Below are 21986 nucleotides of genomic sequence, written 5' to 3'. Positions count from 1 at the left end.
CCCCCCACTCTAGGCCTGTGCCCCATCCCCACCCCGCGCTCAAAATTCGGGGAGGCAAACAAAAATGTGCTGCCCCCCAAATAGAGTGCCCCTCCAGAAAAAAAACCAAGCCCTTGAGTTCCCAATAACGCCACTAGCGCCTCGTCACCATACAACTCGTTGCACTAGGCTTAGGCCACAGCACCCTTATTAGACTAATCCTCTGAAAACCGACCTTTTTTTCGCCTCATATCTCAATTTTGCATCGGGTCAACATCACCTTGTATTAGCCCCTTGCAATTTTCAAAACATGATTATGATGTAGTCTAAAGCAAAGCTCAATCGTCTTATAACCAATGTCCCAGAATAAGTACAATTGTGTATTAGATTCATTATACTCAAGTCATAGCACGAAACGCACTTCGATATAAAGCTACGCAGCCTATTAAAATCCTTTTTAAAATAATTATGGATACATTTATATTAAAAATAAAATATGTTCACCAACATGTAAATAACTGATTGTATATATAAATTCAATTAAAATCTTATTAATGATCGGTAACTAGTATCGTGAGTTCTCTGCTGTTAGTTTGTCGGATTTTTGCAGGCAAGATGGGACGAGATTGAGTGAGAAAGCATGAGTAACCACGAGATATTGCGATAGATTGCGAGAAAGTGTAATAGGATTATGGATGTTGGGCCGCGTATACGGCTTGCTATTACACATGCGCCTATGGAAGCGACTGCAACAATTTCCCATAGACATGTGTGTTACTTTTAGCAGTAGCCAATCGTTTTGGAAGCGGCATTCTTGATGGCCATGACATTCATAATGACTGTGACGTCACTGGTTTTTATACCCTATCACAATTGGTACTTAATGTCAAACTATATAACACCTAGTAGACAGCGGCATTTGTGAACAAATACGCATTGCATTTTTACCAACGACCAGAATTGTTAAAATGGTAAAAGTACAGTTAGCCCATCGCATGGAATCGCCATTATTTGGGTGAACGTAAAGGCCACGCGTGCAAAACGAGGGCTGTTGCGCGTCCTCGCTTTACGTCGTGCGTTGCTTGACTCCATGCACTGTGACCGAATCTAAGTGTGGACTGTATTTCGACCCAATCGTGAACTGAGCAACGGGCCAAACTAAACGAGGACAGTCGTGTCACGAAGCTGCTTAGCTCTAAAAACAATCATATCTGCTGGTCCCAGAGAAATACACGTTATCAGCAGAAATGTCAGCCGAATTTATATAATTATTTTGTGACCAGTTCTGAGCTGACTATTGACACTGTATCTGCTAACTAAATGGTCGTCCGCTTTGCTACTCGGTGGAATTGGGCCCTGAAGCTACACAGCATTCAGGTCAAGCACTGGTCAACTGGTCCAAATCGAGTATGGTAATAGACTGACCACTGATTAAAGGGGCCGGTCACTCCGGAGGGGACATGGGGCTAAAGACCGTAACGGGAGATCTCGCTTACTCATCCCATGTACACCGGATATCTGCCCGATATCTGCCCGCAACCTACCCGGTAGCACAACGCTGTCATTCCTTCGGGTACTAGCTCGCTGTTAATTCTTTCCTCCATGCTGAAACTGTACACAAAAGTGGGTCCATCCTGGGGTGTTTAAGCTCTACAACACACGAAGACAGTATCCGTACCCAGAAAACCCAGATTAGTATCTCAGGATGCTAGCTAGATCGTCTTGCCGGTATCCCTGGCCCGAGTTTTGTTCCTGCCTCCGCGATTAAGACAACAAGATGGAACCAGATCTCCCTTGAAATTACGCAAAACCCCCGCGGATGATGTCAGGATTCTCCCCCCCCCCTCTACCCACGGGTTAAGGAGGTGGGTCCTTGGGGTTAGATGGAACAGCAAGTGGGTGTATACAGGGTGTATTCGTTAATTACCGCACCCCGGTCAACAATGGGTATTAGTTACAATTCAATACCAATCATGGCCGGGTAATGAGGGTGAACCTGGACAATCTCTCGATATTCAATCCACTTTCAATTGTAGACCAGAATGTTATCCCGTTTTGACCACGGCATGCATGGATTAGCCCATGGGAATCTTGGACGCATAATCAAAGAAACTGGCCGAGCGCGTGCGATGTTAAGTGGTGCTTTGAGAGCGCCCTCTTGCGACTGAGCTAACCGAAAAGATCAGTACATGTACTCATCAATTGAGCTCAGAAAGAAAGAACCACTCCTTAAGCTAAACGTAGTTTTGATGAAAAATTTAAGCGATTTTAATAAAATGCCTTATTATACTTTTACCATTGTTTACAAAGCCCACATCCCTCCTAATTACATTAGTTTGGTGCAACAAAACTTACTGGTCACTTTTTTTAAAGGGAGTTTTGTGGTAGGAAAACGCACATTAATTGTCTAGATCCGTCTGACATTAACATGTTCAAGAAATGTTCTTTAAAACCTCTCTAAGTTTGAAAAAGATTGGAGGAACAAATTATACTTTCTGTCTTCTATTTACACTTATTTGATGAAAGACTATCGGTGCCCAATTACCCAATAAACAAAATTGGCTTGAGTGCAAGACAAGCACAATGAAAGAAAAATCAAAAATCAATCAACCCCCCTCCAAAAAAAACCCCACAAAACAAGAACAAAATCAAAATAAATTTCAATACGATAAAATAACACTTCCCTGGTGAAATGTGGAACAGACATACCAATAAAAAGACATACAAAATACAAAACATAAATGAGATCAACTGTGCACATACTTTTCATACATATGGAATCATAATAAAAGTCAATACCACTTGACATGAGACACAAATATATACGAAATAAAAGCTACATTATAAAGGAATGGTGGGAAGTGGTTAACCTTGTTAGTTTTCCAGTCCATAATTCCGATTTTCAAAAACTGTCTTGTCCTGGGCAAGCTGCTAAGCAGGGAGTTATATGCAATATAATACAAGTTACAGGGAACCAGTAAATGGAGATGCTTTTCACTTGACATTTTAGCCGGTAACCCATTTTTGATGAGCAAGTATTGCTGTGCTAAGCACAATTCTTTCCTAGGTCCCTTTCCCTAGTAAATTTTGACTTTGAAGATTTTGTTTTAGCTAATTTGTTTTTAACTCGCCTCGTACATCCGCAATCCTTTGAAGAAAAGAAAAACACTGCTATTTTGCGTTGCTTTTGCGCACAAACAGATTCGCACTGCAAGTAGACTGGTTACCAATCCCCACATTATGGATCCTAAAAGGGAGGCAGGAATCAGTCTGCCCCACCTGAAGTAAATTATTTCCAAGCTGCAGATTACTCAAGATTATTACCGAACTCAATGAGCGGCCTTTTTTTAAATTTTCGGTTGATATCTCAAAACCTTTGTATTGCCATAAAAACTGCAATTCGTGTTTTTTTTTTGGGGGGGGGGGAAGAAGGGTTTCAAACTCAAGAATAGCCTGGATAGTAACACCTGTAACAACATACATTAGGCTCTGTGCTTGAATAATGGCTGCATACCTTACTGGTCCATTTTTAAGTTGCAAAGTACTTTTGATAAATAGACATACCACGATGAGACATAAACATTGCAGTTGGTCTTCATCAAAGCTCAGTCTTTTCAGAATTAACCTCTGCTGGCCCCGAACAAACTTCTGCCAAGGAAAAAACGGACAGAGTGTGAAAAAAGGTTAAAACCCATTCAATGATTAGAGGCACAGTCCTGGCCAATCAGTGTCTTTCAAATATATTACAACCAGTTCGCGCTGGATGACGTGTTTACACGCAAAGGTTCTGCTGTACTCAGAATGGATGACAGACAAACATGCAGCAAGGAGGCCGGCAGCATGTGTCAGCGACACGCTCACAGTGAGCGAGGTTGGAAATATTAGGGTGTACGTGCTACCACAGATCGAGACATGAACCCATCAGGCAATGAGGTTCCTGAAAAATAATCCCGCGCCTACGTCCTGTCAATGTCAAGATACTTCTGGTGTGAACTGGTTAAACCACTTTTCCAGCAGTTTGTATTGATAATTACGTTCTACTGGAAAAATGTCAACATTTTTTTCCTTTCTGTATTTTCTTTTTGCCAGGGAGGGGGAAGGGGTCAGGGTGGCACGTTGCATAAGTGTGAGAAGGCGAGTAGGGGGGTGGGACAGCCTGGAAAGTCTAAGTGATGCCAAAATGACTGGAGTCACTGTGGACACACTTTCCTTTGACCACAGATAAACCCTTCAGAGCTCTATCCAATTTTTCCTTTTGACTTGTTTTAGTGCCTCTGAACAATTAAATAAGAAAACAACCCATGAAATGGTCACTCACCTGCAACGTCATTGCATATTTGTGTCTTTAAATTAGGCTCTTTGGCTGTAAAGGTTTGCACAATCTCTTCTTCATACTCCTCCACAATATTACGACACTGTAGCCCAAAAAAAAAATGTTATTCAAACAACGATGTTATTCAAATGTTAATGGCATACACATTGCTGCCTTTATTTCTTAGTTTGGATTACTCCCTCCTAAAACATAGAACTAAAGCACAGCAGCATTGTAGTGAACTGACTTGTTATCGTGGTGTCCATAGGCCAGACAAAATGCCACAATTTAATGGTTTATAAATTTCAGGGGGTTACAAATAATGTATAATTCGATTCATAAATCAAATGTTCCTTGGAGAAATGACAGTTTCTGGTAAAAAAAAGGATGACATTTTAAGAACTTTGCTTCTTATTCTCATTTTTTTGGGTTTATGGTTTTTTTTTTTTATTATTATCGGAGTGGATACACACCAAGAACTACAGCGGAAAAGTGTGGACTGGGTTTTTCAGTAACTACCTAATTTTGTGCGTTTGCCTTTAAATGTCATTCAAGGGTTTCTTTCCACCTCTAAAACTGTAATTTTTCTTTCTTTATCAGGTTTTTTTTTCAAATTTTATTAAGGTATATTTTCTTAAATCATGAAGATGAATAAAGAATATCACCTCATAGGTCAAAGACTTTCAAGGACCATTCCGGCAAACAGATCACATTAAATGAGTAAAATAACAAATATAATGAATGAGAACTTACAGCTACTTCTAATGATTTACTGATGTCTCGGTTGATAGACACGTTCGTCAGTTCCACAGGATCACCTTCTTTTCTGGCGTTGAAGCGCACATACTTCTTGAGCTTTGTCTCGGGGTCTGTGCTCTCTGCGTAGTCTTTCATCTTACTGCAGACATCGTCTAGCAACTCCATCAAGTGAACCTCAGAGCCTGCGTAGGGGATCTGGAGACAATGGGAGGGAAAATGAAATATCAGCAGCATTGCTTTAAAGGGAATATACATCATTTGCTTTTGCTGTGATTTTCAGAAATGGATGGAATTGAGGGGTTGGAAATATATAGCAAATATAGTTACACTGACTTTTTTGAGGTTTTGGGTCCGAAAATGCTATAAAAACCAAGAAAAACAATCATTTTCCTGTAGTCTGGTTCCCTGACTCCATATAAGAAGAAACAGAGCATTTTACATACATTGGGGAATTGTAAAGTCAGGGAACCAGTCTAGCTGGCTCGTACCCGTTCATAGGTTTGTAATTGATTGCAAACAAGTGCGATGGTCAATTGGGGCCAGTATTTGAAAAAAAGCCAGTTTTTTCCAACGCTGGTCGGCCAACCAGCATTGGAAATTGATACAAAAATACCACTTTTCTTGAAAATGACAGTATACCAGGTGCCATGATTTTACAGGATGCTTTACACTGTCATTCACTAACAGTCCAGCAAGGTATTTCAAAATGATTTGGTAGTTTTATTTTTTGATGTTTGTAAATGTTGTATTTTCCCTTTAACCTTTATTGGCCAGCTCATACCACATGATTGTCAAGCAAATGTTGACATCATGAAACAGTCCCTACATAATTGGGGCGGTGGGGGGGGGGGGGGGGGGGGGCGGCTAGGGCAATTTCTTTCTATATGGAGTGTGGTTCAACGCTGAAGACATCATGGACGCTATTGGACATAGGTGGCGGTATTCATCCCAGCAGAAATGCCGATGGGCACACGATTTTGCCGACAACAGGACGATTTGCCGGTAAAAAGGATATGCATGTCACGACCCCGATTTTGCAATTAAAATCCATTTTCGTCATCCAGTTTTGCTTCTATCAGCATCCCCATTTGCTTTTTAAAATCTCTAGTCCATTGCACTAAGCCACTGTTTCCAAGTTAAAGCCGGAGTCCATAAATATATGGACTGAAACCTGCAAGCAATGCAGTGTAAAAGAGTCAAAAGAGACGTCAAATATGACAAGTTTTTACTTCAACTATTTCAAAATGAAATATGTTATCAGATTTTGTGTTTACTTCAATGGGTTTTTATCTTAAAGCAGCACCACAATCACCTTTGAGCCTTACCTACCTTCTTAACTTTCTGACGCCCCTGGGGGTCTATCCTGAAGCCCATTTCTAGGGTTTCAAGAGGGTCTACTTCCCCAATGGCATACTGGATCTCATCTACCAAAGCCTGGCATGCTGCAAAAATAACAACACAGGACAAAGAAAAGGGGGGTTAAAAATGTGGAATATTGCCCAATGAACAAGATGGCACATATTACCACAAAAGAGCTTATTTCTCTTACCTCCACAGTACAGTTGTAGGTCTCGCTTTGCTGTGGTTTCTTGGAGTATGATTAAACAGCTTATGATGAGGCTGACTGCAAAGCTCTGAATGTCCATCCTCCAAGGCACTGTGGAAACTGCTCCAAACCCGTCAGACCATGGGGGAACAAAATCCACTTTTAAATTATTTGACCTAGCAAACTAGTTGGTGACACTAAGAACATACAGGTAGGGCTATGTCAAAGATAAAAGCATAGGCAGGGTTTTCAATTTTTTGAGGGACATTAAGGGGTTAATTGACAACGGCAACGACAAAACGCAACACGAAAATAAAGATGGCAATCACCGTGCGATGTACCGTGAACGTGCACGTGCAAGGCGCGCTGAATCGCACGGCACCAACTGTAAACCGCACAGGAAAATCGTAATTTCTACCCCAAGAAACTGTTTAAAAATTACAAAAAAGGTGTCATTAAGAGAAGGAAAGAATTCCATACAGGGCCACCACTCATATTCCTTTTTTTTTTACCTGTAAAGTACCAAAGTTTGTAAATCTGATGAACAGGTGATGAAGAAACACATTTTCAGGAGTGCAAAAATTCTTTGAAACACTTAATTTTTTCCGTCATGGCCCATAGGCCATAGACTTTGTGCAGGAGGTCCGAGTGGTGGCCTTGTACTTGTATCATGTGTATGGAATTCTTTCCCTTGTATAATTTAAACGAAAGAAGGGAAAGAATGTTGCAACCTGAAGCCACTTCCGTGATGGTACAGCCATCCTCCAGGTGGAGTAGGCCCCCTAGTAAGTAGTAGTACTAGTACTAGTAGGAGTCAAGAAAATTTTCTAAGGATTTTGTAACAGTAACACTATACACTAACAGTACTATTTAGTGACAGCATGGAGGAATTCCTCCATGGTCAATGGTCGCAGTAACAACATTGGAAATGTTTCTCACAGTTCCAGATTCATGTCTTATCGTTATTTTTTCAATGAATGAATTTTATTGAGATGATAATGAGGAACAAAGTGGCGTCAGGTTGCAACATATTTACCCTTTAATTTTCAGAAAAAAATAGTAAAAGATGACAATTTAACTTAAGGACACGTGTCTTTCCCCAACTTACCGGCGTTTTCGACCGTGTTTACTACCTTCGTCAGGACCCCGACTGTCATGGAACTTTTCAGTAGAAGATTTCCCTTCGCACACCATGAAATGAACAGGGTACCAGATCACATTTGTAACACTTATCTTGAGGGCGCTATTGAACATTTCCATCAATCTCAATATCTGAGCTGCGCGCTCTTCGTTTGAAAACAAAAATTCCTTACTTTTTGTTGAAATTAATCACATAGATAAATCAGATGTAGGCAGTTTCCTAGGCATATGTATTTGAAATTAACCACCAGATCCCAAGTGTGGAAATAACGGCGTCTGGATACCCGGCGCTTCGGTACAAGTTGGACTTTTCAGTCAATTTAGTTTTAACTGGTGCCACCCTTCTTTTTATGGGGACAGACCGCGTACACCTTCACTGTCACAATCACAATAGAGGATCGGTTGTAATTTTGACCCATTTGGATAATATTATAAACATTTTCACTGTCGTCTGAAAGGCTCATTTCTAAAAAGAATGGACAATAAATAATGTGTGTAATTGAAACAAACATTCGCCGAACAATTATTCAGTCCGGGCATATACAAATTTGCTTGTAAACCGTACCTCCACACGAAAACACTAACATTATCAGCCTTGCCCCCCCCCCCCCCGGATTTTTTTGGACAAAAAATTATTTCAATAAAATGGTTAGACAGTTCTGACATCAGAAAAAAAACCATGTCTACATTTTGGCGTGGATGTGCGGTTACCCCCCCCCCCCCCCCCCGACATCAAAAGCTGGATACGCTGCTGGGTTAGAGGGGGGATATAGTGCCCCATATTGGAATCGATAGATCAGTGCCTTCACTTGAAAAATTGTTTCCCCCCCCCCACCCGCTTCGAAGTTTTACCCTAGTTACGCCGCGGGCTGTCCGCATCTATAACTAGAGATAAAAAGTGGCAAATACTCAGGGCAGTGTGTCAATTTAACTGTAAATGCAGACCAAATACATTACGTCTGGTTAACACCGACGACGGGAGACTAGTCTGGGAGAAAAGTCGCGGAGAAATATCCCAGAAAGATAAACGAAGGAAATAGCTGGACCACTCGAAACCCGATAGGTAAACGGGCGGTGCCTGATGAGGAATAAACCGGGGAATCGGCCGCCAATGTTATAGTTTGGGACGGCGCGTGCAGACGTTAAGCAGGAAAAAACTTCATAACAGAGGAAAAAACTGTGCTGATAGGCTGATTATTTTATTGGTTTTCCTCTAATTTCCTAATGATAATTATTCTAGCATTAAAATACCACTGAAAGCATCCCTGGTGTGTTAAATCTAGGATATGGAAGTTATTAACCTTTCTTTTAGTGCAAGAATCATTCACATCACTCATGTTCTTTAAAGTTACAGAATTTTAAACACAACCACCGTAATTATGCACACAAATTATCAAGCTATGAGCAATGAACACAGCAAACGGTTTGGGGTGTAGACATGGCTGCGCCGCGAGCGCTTTCCATGCTCACATGCGCAAATTTGACAGTAAATTGGCCTAAAAAGTCAGCAAACAAGTGACCAAAAAGCCTAGTTGCTCCCACGAACATAGTGGTCAATCAAGAAGTGACCACAAGCTCCGAGTCCACGCCTGGTGACCACAGTAACGAACGCGCGTGCATGCATACAACACAAAGAACATTGTGTTCAATCTGCTATTCTTACGTACCCAATGTCTAAAACACACCGAAAGTAACTTGTCTAATTTTAACCGAAATACTATATTACCTAATTGTCTTTGAGGACTCTACATAAAACAGAATACAATCAAAGCAGAATAAATTCTTCACTCGTCTACACATCACTATGAAGCTCTCTGGTAATTTCCAGTAAATCAAAATCACTCACTCGACTGGTCATTATAGTCACTGCATCCAAATCAGATTTGACTAATTGTAGCTCCCTATATCAGATTTTACTCGATTTCAGCATAACAATCTCTAATTTACTCAATGTCAACAAAATCATCTAAGCCACTACAAATTTCTCTGAGCATACAAAGCCAACGTTAGCGACACTCTTTAAAAAAGGCTTACAATTCTCTACAAAACCACTAAAATTTACTTAAAATCTAAAACTAACACAAGCGCTGTAAATGTTACTTGTAAAAATGTTTTAACATCTAATGATTCTCTGATGTAGACTCTTGCTTTTTAGGGCAAAACTAACGCCTCCAAATCTCCATCTCTCTCTCTTAATTTGAGTCTTCGATTTTAGCATTCAATTCTCTAAAATACTGTCTACTGCAGTTTGTCATGGTTATCTAAAGTTGTGCACTGCCTCTACATAAAGATGTTCTTCCTTGTAATATCCCCTTAGAGTAAAATGTATGTCTATTTGGAGCATATAAAATAATCCATCAATGTCTATGCTCTCCTTTTGGTTTTATGTAATAGAATTATCTATAATCGACATTCCTATTGCTTTCAAATGTCTGGAGAAATGGAAATTCCTTTGGGCAATATTGAAATCAGCCCACTAAATCTTTTTCTAAATATTAGCATAATAAACAATTGTTTAAAAATCCTCCTTACTGTATTGGCTGTCTTGATTATTTAAAATAAAGTTAGTGTACAGACTGCTTGTAACTCTTGATTCGATGTCTAGACATAAATCTAACTTCATTACTCCCAAAATTACGATGTTCTCGCTTAGTTTATGTAATATTGACTCTAAAAAAAAAGACCTGTTCAACATTTGTTCTGTTATTTCATATATAAAGCACGAATTGATCATTATTGATTTCTTTTTAGCAAGACTACAATCGATAGCACTAAGCCTCTCTGATCTGACGCAGTAACATTCTAAAAATCCTCTACAACTACAAGAATAACAGGTTTCATGTCTCATCTGTGATGGACGCGATATCTGTTATACGCCTTTTGTTTTAATATTTACGCTTAGCTAGCCCCGCACCACTAATTGTCATTTCACTGCAATAACACTTCAATCAATAACATGGCAAATGTACTTAGTTGTTAGCAAATTTTAAATGATCACTTCAAACCCACATAACACACACAACTTGTTAGCAAATTGGATTTCACTTCAAACCCACATAACGCTGCACATTATAGTACTCGTAGGAACTTTATATGGGGTATCAATCCAGCTATGAAACTGAAGACTACTAAACATAAATGAGTCTACGTGAACAGTTTTAAACTACCATTACAATTACTTGGCCAAGTGGAAAGCAGGCCTTCATAATATACAGGGTGGGTTTGTTTCCAATAAACCTTTTACAGGGCGAGTTCAAAAAAGCGGAATCCAAACCCAAAGAAATATGTATTTCGTGTTAAAAAAATGTAACACCAAAATAATATGACTCAAGAAGTCCATTCATTACCCTACTTTCAGTACGAAAATTATTTCAATTGCTCCACACGTTAAAATGTTATCAGTAATAAATGAAGTAACCTTAAGATCAGTTTTGTATAAAAAAAAAACCTCAATTTTTGTGCGTGTTCTGACGTTTGGAACAACGTAGAAAATACACAGAATACTTGTGTTAATAACTGTAAAGTACACCATGTCTTTATTAACAACCCTGCTTGGGCTATCAATATGATTTATAAATCCACTTTTTTCAAAGGGCGGGCCTTCAAAAGTACTTTAGTGAATATTTTCAACTTTTAAACTGAGGTTTTATGGCAGGTAATGTTTGAAAACAATTTATACGATGTTGAAATCGCATTTTTTTTGGGACAAAACCGATTTTAGGGTCATTTCGTTTAAATGGTGATATACTTTTAACGGATTCAGCAATTAAATCATTTTTTTTTCATCTAAGAGTAGCTTATTGCCAGTCATCATTATTTTTGGTGCCACATATTTTTTTGTAAAATATGAATTATATTTCTTTGGGTTGGGTTCCACTTTTTTGGACTCCACCCTGAAGAGGGTGTATTAGAAACAAACTCCACACCAAATCACGCAACAGCAAGAAAGTATATTCCTACGGATCCTGATTGGGAGTATTCTTACGTGAATACATTTACTTGCACCGGTCAAGCAAATCATACATGATGTCAATGTCAGCCTGGTTAAATGCCTGACTGATTGTGATGACATCGTCAGATCATTTCTCACGAGGAAGACTGCCTATACATGGGGAACCAGGGAAAATAGGTTCTGGGTTCCTTGATTTGGCCTGGACGTTTGTTTTTTCTGGGACACCCTATATGGCGTTCATTCTGGACGCACCGTTCTACAAGGGTGTGAAGACAACACGGCGCTGGTGCTGCTCTTGATGTGCGGGGAACATGGCCACGTAGTGCTCCGACCAGCCACCAGTGCGTACACGGACCAAGTCGTACCGCTCAGGTTCATCCACTGCTTTCTGATACGTCTCCAAATTGGCGCATGTGACTGTGAAACAGTAAAATGAAAATGATTGTTGAATAATGGTATTTAATCCGGGTGAGTATGGCCCAATGATCCCACTTCGCTGAAATGTTTGCAAGCGTTAATTTTATCATTCTGCAATTGCCACATTTTGCGGGGTAACCGCGTATATACGCCCTCATTGCATCCGTGTCTAGTTTGACCGGACCGACGGGTACTATGTGGTCGAAGAGAAAACTGGAGTGCTGCTTATAGATATAACTTAAGTTCAAGTTCTTCAAACTACTGATATTTCCCGTAGTTCGAAATTTAACACGGCAAGCAGCAGGACCCGCTTCGCTGTGTCGTTTATACATATTTTCCCACTTTTTGAGCCTTATATTCGTGGAACTGTTTGAAGCCAATCATTGGAAGTAAATATGGGTTAGTGTCTAGAAGTACGCATATGATAGTGCCTATATGGTCTAGCTATTTTTTGGAAGGAAAAGATGGAAAAAAATGTGCCGTTTAATCTAAAGATGTCGGCTATCCGTTGCAGCAGAGGGTATAGGTAAAACAGGGTAAGCACATCCTTCTGTATGAATGAAATAGACAGAAGATGAAGTTTCGAAGGTTATAGAGTTGAACTTTGTTACCATAATAAGTTACTGTACCTGTAATCAAATTGGAACCGATGGGTTTGGTGCGATTTGCATAGTGACGTATGAACTCGTGAAGCTTGGCCTCAGGGAAGTCCTCGCCCACATTCATGTCGACCGGTGACCCGTTGGACAGACCAATGTTGATGGAATCATAATCAAAACTTCTCATGGCCCTGCAGTGGACAATCAAAGACGAAATGAGCTTCCAACACACTAATCCGCTTTCTTTTGAAAACAACATGGACGGTTTCAAAGCGAGGAGTTTGATTCGAACAATTATTGTTGCGTATACTGTTTCATGTCCCAAATGCAACAGGCTAGGACCGGAAGCGGCATTTCAAACAGAAACGGGTGGGGTTGCAGGGTCTTTATTAAAGGTTCTAAAAACATCAAGTCTTGCGTTAAAAACTGTATATCAGTAGTTTCGGAAATGAATGGGTTTAGGCCTGTGGAGCAAAAAAATGAAAGCAAACGGTTGTGTTCACATGTGCTCGGTAGCAGCCAGAAAAAAATGCTTTTAAAAATCTCAACGGTGTTTATCGGCCTGCGTATTAATGGCAATGCACACTTGCTTTGGGTCGGAACCAAATCCAGACGAGCTGTTTTTTCCAAACGTGGCCCGATCTAGCCAATTAAATGAGAGCAGTGTGCGCCTAAAGTACAAAATTTTAGTAAGGACCTTCCATTTCTAGGAAACAAGCCAAAAGTAAAGCATGACACTCACTGATAGATGTTGACCGAGGCTGGTTGTGCGGTCTTGTCCTGGGGTGCAGGTGACGGACTCAGATCCGATGCGAATGGCTGGCGACTACGGCGCCCGTCAGCGGAGGCTCCTGTACCCAATGCTTGCGGAACGTACCCCTCGAACGTCCCAATACCGGGTTCAACGACGAAACCAAACGGACGGCCTGTGAAATCGAAACAAAGCGAATTATGTAGATTTTATCTCAACCGTGCTAAGCCAGTGTCAAAGCGCTTTCCTAAACAGGCATAGTTGCGGACAAAATTAAATAATGACTAAGTAGACAAAGCTTGATTACCTGGTAAGGAGTATTTCTCTTTGATACCACTGATGATGCCATCGAGTACGGAAGGAGGGTGGTGAATCGTATCTTTGGCAATAGACACAACGTTTTCCATCAGCCAGTTTGCTATCTCGTCTACCTCTGGATTACCACGTCCAAATCTTGGTAAAGTCAGAGCCTTCTTTCTCAGCGTCTTGTAGGTAGCTGCGTTCGCATCCTCTCGCACCTCCCCGGCACGCTCGTCGAAAAACGGTTCTCTCATTTCAAATCCCCAGTCCAGTTTCAGCGCTTCCAGCAGTTGGGGCAAGGTCGTGAGGGATTCGTCTGGGTCGAACACGAGCTTCTTAATGGCATACAGTGAATCGATGGTGTTAGACGCACTGACGTACATCATAGCCAATGCGTGGTAGTTGGATCCCCCATTGGAAAGATCACGACCGCTTTCTTTGCAGCCGTGGATGAGGGAGGACAGAAGTGGCGAAGGGCAGATGTCCCAGAGGTTTCCATAGTTGGAGAGAATCGTGATGTAAAACTGAGCAGTTTGAAGTCGCAGGTGTTTTAGGAAGATTTCTTTCAGCTGGTCGAACGTCTTGATTTGGCTGGAGTGTGGCGATGGATAGGAGACTTTGAGGCCTCGAAGATATACCGACCCCGAGTCGGCATAAAGCGTTCCCTCGTTTAGAGTCATCTCCAGAATGTTCAGCAGAATGATCGTGCCAAACGCAAACTCGGTCTCGCCCGCAATCATTGGCTCGTAGCATCCGTCACATGCGTAGTTACGAGCTGCCGCAAGGCTAACGGGTACATCAGGAGAGCCACTATTCATCAGACTCGGTACAAGTCTATCATCATGCATGAGGATCGGATGTGCACCCCCGCTAAGAAGCGCCCTTGTGGCTTCCTGCAGTATATTCTCGGGCATGTTCTTGTGTAGCCTGAGACTCAAGCATGGGGCGTTAGTAGGAATCCTGCGAGACGACTTCAGACACAGCAGAGTAAGTTTATTACAGGCCGTCGTTGGAGTGACGTCATCATTTGCTTGGTACCCGCCAACGGTGATCTGTTGGACCCACTGGTTGACGGCGCTTCCTTGACCAAAGTTACCTGATGCAGCGTACATCACCGCTGTGGAACCTCGATCATGCAAGTCTGGTGTAAAGTGGCGGTTAATGACGACACGTTCACTCAGTTTTATCCACAGGCAGTCCAAGATCTCTTGCGCTTCAGCTTCAGGCGTTGTCGTTTCGTCGTAGAACGGACTCAGCAGGACGTCTAGTCGGCCAATAGCAACCGGGTTGCCAATCAGATGCATAGAACAGTGCATCAAGAACAGAAGCTGCACGGCCTCCAGCATATTGCTGGGGGCGCCGGTCTTAAGTTTCAGCAGTCTTGCGTTGATGCGTCGGAGATTTTGTTTTTCTTCAGCCGTATATTCCTCCTTTTGTGCCAATTGCTCAGCCAGGTTCGCAAAGCTGTCAATGTACTCTTGAACTCCCTCCAGCGCCAGGATGACCGACTGGTAGAAATCCTTTTGTTCACGGGGGGCTCTGGCGTATAACATTTGGTGTTGTTTCTTTAAAACGCCGAGGCCGACGGCCAACACTATTCCGTGGTCGGGAACAATGTGACCCATGGCACCGCCCTCATTAAGACCCTTCATAAACCAAGGAAACTCTTCTTCTTCACGAGAGTAGGGCATGACATACTTGCCGACACCAAGAGAGAATCTGGGCATGACACCGACAATCAGCTCATTCGGGTGTATGCGGAAGAGGTCGTTATTTGTGCCATAGGCTCTTTTCGGTATCAAAGTGCCCAGCGTCTTCTTGATCGCCATGCCTTTGCGAATGGCCGCGGATTCCTCCAGATATGGCTTTTCTGCTGCCGTCAAATAGTTGCTCAGATGGGGAATGCGGGCAGTGTTTGGTTTTTCATACCACTGGTCACTCCACTCGGAGAAAATCACGGACAGGAGCTTGATAACACGATGTGTCGGTGGATCTCCGGGAGCATACAAACCAAAGCTCATACGGTGGAGATATTCGCGCCAGTTGTAAAACATGTAGTCGTTGGTGCTTCTCACGTCCCACAAAGGCAGGAAGTCAAGGGTCGGGGCCTGGCCTACGTTCGGTTCGTCGGTAAAGCCGAGCTGATGCAAACTTGGTGTATACCAGAAACTTCCCTCGATGCCTTGAGCCATTGAAATGAGTTTATCTTGTGTGAAATCGGGGTCGTCTCCTACAAGGCTTTGCATCAGATCGATAAACAGCTGAACGTGATCAGCGAAAGCATTAAAGTAGATTCCTTCCTGGCCTGTATCATCACGTCCGTAGGGCATGCTCCCCCGAAGAATCTTCAAATGAATACTAGCCTCAGCCAGACGCGCTCGACGGATGTGACTTCTTGAATCGGCCCCGATGACGATTTCATCTGTAACCTTTCTGCCGATGACGTTCTCTTGCTGGCGGATGGTCATTTTGTCAAATATGCTGAAGTTCATCCGAAACTTTTGCGTGTAGAAGTAACTACCACCCCCGGATCCTGGAGTGGTCGTCTGTGGTGTCAGGATGAAACGTTCGACGGTAGTCTTGTCGACTGGATTGTCAACGCCGTCTCGAAACTTCCCGTTAATGGCACGATCATTGTAAACCCGGGTTTGGGTGACATCAAGCGAAGCCAGAGCATGGAGGTTGTTTTCTACTTCTTGGAAAAGCTTTGGTACGACGTCTTCGGTGTCAGACTTCAGAAAGAAGGAAACATCGCCTCCTGTGTTGACAAACTTTCGGGATGAAGACAACATATAATTGCCTTGTGGTCGGTCTTCGATGTCGTCATTCGGGCTCCATGTTTTCCACAAGGCTGGGTCAAAAGAGACGACATAACCGTTTCGTCCTTGCAACAGGTCGCACTTTTGCTGAACGGCTTGTATGGCGTTAAAAACGCCTGTCTTACCGGTCTCGGTCTTGTCATTTAAATTGACCACTACCATACAACCGTACTTTGGCCTGGTGAAGAAAATACCCGGTTGTGCCAGCAGATACGTAGACTCTTTCGCGTGAGCGGAATCAGCTAGGCTCCTCCTCGTCTCAGGGTGCCTCTTCTGAAAGGATGTCAATGGATACAATTATGGATATGTAAACGGAAGAAATGGGATTGAATAAGCCGTCGTAAGGCAAAATCGACATTCATTGTCGTCTTTCCGTACATACCTTTTGTCGCTTTACTGCTCTTTGCTCCATCGTGTTGTAACGGTAGTGTAGGCCCTACAACCGTCTGTCTACAGAAAACAAAGCAAAACAATTTTAACCCTAAAAAGGGCCGGGTTATTATGACCATCTCTCAGCCGGGGCCCCTAAGATCTCGGCTATAGTTGCCATGAGGCAACGGCGTTAAGGTGATGCTGGGTTCTTAAAATATTTTGTAGCATATATGACTAAAAGCTTTGCATGGTAGATTGAAAAAAGTAGAGAAAATTGCAGGTAACACCATGTGGAAAACAATCTCTTCTGCAGTGGCGCGCCCAAGGGGGGAGGGGGTGGGGGCTTGGGGCTTATAGAGGTTGTCAACTTTTTTAAATACATTTTTAAGTCCCATAACTTGACGGTGATGATGTATGGGGCCTGTTTTCGAGTACTTTAATAGGGGTGTAAATGGCGACACCAACGTCAAAATGTCCGTCTTCCCTCCCCCCCCCCCAATATATTTTCTGCGGCAATACATTTTTTTTTTGATTCAAACTTCTAAAAAAAAATTGGGAAAAAATTGGAGCCCAAGCCAAATGTTGGGTGCGCCGGGGGCACCGCACTCAACCAAACGCGACTGTTTTCAGAACAGACCCACACTTCTTCCCATACAGAAGAGATTAACATAACATTATACCTGCAATTTTCTCTACCGTATTTCGCACCGAACATTTAACTGCATTATGCAGAATTTGGTTTTCTGACCGCATGAAGATGCTTTTGAGATGATAAATCAGGATTCAAGCCCGAGACCTCAAACATTTCATGTCTTAGCAACATCAGCTGGGTTATCACTGTAAGACATAATAATTATGTTTCCCCACAACTGGTAGAAGACACAGAAACTTTTACTTAGATTCCGACTCATATTAATTCACTTCCAGCATGGGTATGAAAACAGGTTCAAAGGAAATTACTGCAGCAATCATTTTAAAAGAAAATAAATTATAATTTCAGTGCAATAGTAGTGGAGGTAGACTTCCTGGTACACTTTGACCTTTGGCATAGAAATATGTAAAGGTCACATAAATATGTAAATATGTAGATACAGATATAAATATGAATGAATGGGGTTAGGAAATTCTGGCACAGTTTGACCCCTAATGAATGGATGGGATGAATAAGGAACAGGTGAGGGTAAAGGATTTGGGTACAGTTTGACCTATTCTATGGGAAAGATTGCATATATGTATGGGGAAATATAACATTTCAATACAGTATACATGTAGTTATGTATTTACACGTGTATTACATACGGTTTACGCAATCCGAACACGGCCACCTGTGGCCGGCAGTACTTAATCCTCTCGGACAATAGACTGTTGACGTAGGTGGCCGGAAGTGAGCATCGATCCCAGATAATCCTGTGGACAATAGTCTGTTGACGCACGTGCGCTCTCGTGTGGCGAGTGGGTAATCTCTGAGATTACTTTATTGTTCAATTTCCATGTATACTAAACAAACGCCTACCAATGGGTTAGGCTATCCGGTATTTTACATGCAATTGACAAAGGCCTGCTTTCTTTTCATGAAAGGTTCCTTTCAAAGTTTGTTCAACCAATACATTAAGCAAGAGACAATTGGTCATTGAAAACTGTAGTTTGTTGTGACAGTCTTATTGAACACTTTTTAAACTAGTGGGAACTATTCATTTTACTGGATTCAGTCACTGAGGTCTATTTTCTGGAATGAAAAAGCTAATTAAAAGTATAATAGCTTAATTAAAGTGTATTGGGTCGCTCGAGTAGCGTCTGACTTGGGTTGGTTACAAGTCATTTTTTGCAATCCCAAGTCAAGTCACAAGTCATTGTTTGCAAGTCCAAGTCAAGTCACAAGTCAAAGCTGGTATTTACAAGTCAAGTCACAAGTCACAAAAATAGCGACTCGAGTCCGACTCGAGTCCAAGTCACATGACTCGAGTCAGCAACTCTGGTAATCTGTCGGACAATAGGACTTTAAGTGGCCGGAGGTAATTATTGATCACTCCGTGGGGGTTAGCCGGAACAGATCGATATTTCTTGAAAGGGGCCATCGTAGGCCATGGTGTGAGGCACAGTTTTTGATAAATCGAAGGTCCAAGATAGCTAATAATCCATGTGTATGTACGGAGACTGGTCGTCGTTCCATGATGATACGCAATTCATTATCTCCGTGCACCAATATTCCTATTGTTATTCAATACAATACCAATGGCACTCTTCTACACTGCCACCAGAATCATCCAAGTAAAATATCTGTGCGCGGTGATCGTAGAAACGGAAGGTTTTGACTTTAGCCAGAGCGAATGCAAGTATACACATGCACCTGTATGTGACATCCTACTGCATCTTCACACTCGTGCGATCAGATGGCGCTTAATCCACGAAGGCTTAATTATTGATTAGGCTCTATATCTTTAAGTCTGTAGATGCGCGTACAATAAGGAATGGATTTTGTTGAAAAAGCATCATTATAGCCATAACAAAACGTACTTGCCTGTGGTTTTTAAAGGGACACTACGGCCTGGACAGTGCTCAATTGAGCAATGCTTCTCGAAAGATGATTTATCGGAAAGATCATAACACAACCATTCTTTTACAACTGTGCATTATGTGCTGAATCCGAAATAGATGGTTGTGTGTATACATGTAGTTTCATTCAAAACATAGTGTTACGTAACCTTTAGAAATCGCCCTTCGCAACCACTAGACTGTGGAGGCCAAATTGCTCCTCTGCTTTAATTTGATTAAATTACACTAATTTTGAACTTGAATTAAATTTACATCTTCAAGCGGTTTTGTTCTTATTGACAAACTGAACATTTCAACTTGAAACAAAACATAAGAAATCATCCTTGCAACAGTTTACAAACTAAGTCTATACAATTCCTTTTGAAATACAAAATGCATGAAAATAATTATGCAGATGGAAATACATGGTTATCAAGTGAAGAACAGAAGAAACTTAAAAGGCTTGTAAAAGCAAGAGTGTATTTTATACCAATTAAAAAATCCTTATAATCTTAAAACATTTGCTCAAATAGCTCAGAGGAAGAGGGCCTGGAATCGCCTCAGATTGCACCACCTAGCCTCGGAGCAAATGCCCCAACACATTGTTGCAACAGTTTACAAAACTAAGTCAATGCAATCCCTTTTCAAAAATGAAATGCAAGAAAATATGAAGACGAAACCACGTGGTTTGCAACTTTGAAGTACACAGTATATAACTTAGAATTTGTAAAAGCAAGAGTTAATTTTTAAAAATCCTTACAATCTTAACAACTTTTGCTCAAATAATTCAGGGGAAAGGGGCCAGGATTCGCCTCAGATTGCACCACAGAGCATCTTAAATTTCAAATAACCGAGAAACCTGTCTTTTTTTTACCACAAAGGGGTCATTTATGACCGAGAAACATGTCTTTTTTCACTCCAAAGGGGTCGTTTATGACTCAAAATGGGGTAAATTTTTGACCCGGAAAAGGACTGAGCAGATTTGGATTCAGATTGCGTGTCAGTCTGACCCAGGAGTTTCTAGAGTGTAGGATGTGACAAGCTATAGTGCTGTAGTTTTGAAATTGGAAGTGCCAACGCAAGGCCTCAAACCGGATAATGTGGGTTTTTAGCATTCATACATGTACATAACATTGGCAAACTTTGACGAAGTGTAACCAAAAAAAAACTGCAGCAGATTTGATGGAGAACTTCTAACATAGTGTTTGTGATGTACTGTACACCACATATGTGCACTAAAAAAGTAGACCCAGTGTTGCTGGAACGAAACTCATTTTACAGCCGGTTTTTGAGTTTCAGCTGATGGCCTATCTATACAATCCAAAATTTCCCGGGGACCTTAAACGGGCCCCGGCCCCCACGCCTGAAAGGGCTTCGCGCTCCGTGCTCGCATTAGTTCTGGAGCAAATGCTCCAAATGTGTGCCCCCGTCTAAAAAAAATCCTGGATCCTATATCTGATATAGGCCTAGTTAATTTGTGAGAGTATTTTTTTTCTTTGAGCCCACCTAAGACAAACTCCTGGGTATGCCGTTGTTTCACAAAACATAATCTGCCCCCCCCCCCTGTTAAAATCATCTTCCTACGTGCCTGTTTGGAGAGATCACCGAATTTCATGCCGATCAGCCGAAGCATTCAGGAGTTATTATAATAAGTATCATTTTGGGAGGTTGTGGCCCCGCCCCCTGCTGATATACCCATAGGGTTTACGTTAAATGAGTAATCGCATCAAAAAGAAGAAAGTGGTGTGAAACAAAGAAATTAACACTATTACAGTTTTGCCACCTCAGATGGTACCAACATTTGGTCTGGACCATGGCCTTTGCTACAATTAGTCACCGAGTCAAGACAGCAGTATCAGCGAAAAGGTGAAAACGAGAACAATGGCAGTAAGGAGTTTCACATTACTATGTGTGTATGGTGAAAAAAACTAAGTTTGATTTTTATGCAGATACCGTTGTTGGGCAATAGACCTTTACAGTACATGGTTCGGAACTCTTGGGCCTAGAATGACTGTTTCGTGTGCAACAAAATGTAGTTATACGGCATTTTGGCAAGTAAGGCCATTTGGCATCGATATTATGGGCGCGACGAGCAGAACGATACAAGTATACCAGCTAAAACCCATTCACTAACCTGCAAAGGTAATTCGTCCAGTCGAGACGTCTACAGTTTGCAGAATGTATGCTTCCGACCCAGCCAACACCCCAAAGTTAGCCTTGGGCAATGACGTCACACAAGCGCGCCACCTTTTTTTCTTCAGATATTTGCATGTCAATGAGATTTGTTTTCAAGGTCAGATCATGTTACATAACAATGGACGATTTCAAGGGGCCAACTATATCGATTAGATTTTTAAATGAATATTGGAATAAAATAAACCGGCCTGCAACATACAAGGTGAGTCAAAAAAGCGGAACCCAAACCCCCCAAAATAATTGTATTTCATACTTCATACTAAAAATAACATGTAGCATCAAACATAATAGTGACTGGAAAGCCAATTTCAT

General features: G+C 41.7%; 2 protein-coding genes across 4 annotated transcripts; both read right to left on the bottom strand.

Annotated features, from left to right (window-relative positions):
• Positions 1–3399: 3399 nt before the first annotated feature.
• Positions 3400–7779, bottom strand: LOC119729714 (protein canopy homolog 2-like). 2 transcript variants are annotated; one of them, XM_038202409.1, is made up of 6 exons: positions 7705–7779; positions 6600–6716; positions 6380–6492; positions 5045–5245; positions 4298–4394; positions 3400–3627 (listed from the first exon to the last, which is right to left on the bottom strand). In XM_038202409.1, exons 1-6 carry the CDS (start codon positions 7751–7753, stop codon positions 3578–3580), a joined length of 627 nt encoding a protein of 208 aa, XP_038058337.1. In that variant the 5' UTR covers positions 7754–7779; the 3' UTR covers positions 3400–3577. The 2 variants fall into 2 exon arrangements, with proteins under 2 accessions (XP_038058337.1, XP_038058338.1); XM_038202410.1 differs by lacking the exon at positions 7705–7779 and adding an exon at positions 7633–7697.
• A 3881-nt stretch (positions 7780–11660) lies between these two features.
• On the bottom strand, positions 11661–21693 carry LOC119729778. Of its 2 annotated transcripts, none has more exons than XM_038202520.1 (6): positions 21613–21693; positions 16957–17024; positions 13763–16847; positions 13447–13630; positions 12735–12895; positions 11661–12105 (listed from the first exon to the last, which is right to left on the bottom strand). In XM_038202520.1, exons 2-6 carry the CDS (start codon positions 16984–16986, stop codon positions 11945–11947), a joined length of 3621 nt encoding a protein of 1206 aa, XP_038058448.1. In that variant the 5' UTR covers positions 16987–17024; positions 21613–21693; the 3' UTR covers positions 11661–11944. The 2 variants fall into 2 exon arrangements, with proteins under 2 accessions (XP_038058448.1, XP_038058449.1); XM_038202521.1 differs by having other exon boundaries at positions 16957–17020; positions 21613–21667.
• Between the last annotated feature and the right edge of the window lie 293 nt (positions 21694–21986).

This window comes from Patiria miniata, unplaced genomic scaffold (assembly GCF_015706575.1).
Source record: "Patiria miniata isolate m_02_andy unplaced genomic scaffold, ASM1570657v1 HiC_scaffold_21, whole genome shotgun sequence".
Lineage (NCBI taxonomy): Eukaryota > Metazoa > Echinodermata > Asteroidea > Valvatida > Asterinidae > Patiria > Patiria miniata.
This window is presented reverse-complemented; position numbering and strand designations above follow the sequence as displayed.

Coding starts and splice junctions, on each gene's coding strand:
- LOC119729778 (XM_038202520.1), bottom strand. CDS start 16,986: ATGGAGCAAAGAGCAGTAAAGCGACAAAAG. Junction 16,848..16,956: donor GAGCAGTAAAGCGACAAAAG/GTATGTACGGAA, acceptor ACATCCTTTCAG/AAGAGGCACCCTGAGACGAG. Junction 12,106..12,734: donor CGGTTCCAATTTGATTACAG/GTACAGTAACTT, acceptor ACTGTTTCACAG/TCACATGCGCCAATTTGGAG.
- LOC119729714 (XM_038202409.1), bottom strand. CDS start 7,753: ATGACAGTCGGGGTCCTGACGAAGGTAGTAAACACGGTCGAAAACGCC. Junction 5,246..6,379: donor GGCGTCAGAAAGTTAAGAAG/GTAGGTAAGGCT, acceptor CATTGTCTCCAG/ATCCCCTACGCAGGCTCTGA. Junction 3,628..4,297: donor AATATGCAATGACGTTGCAG/GTGAGTGACCAT, acceptor TTTCCTTGGCAG/AAGTTTGTTCGGGGCCAGCA.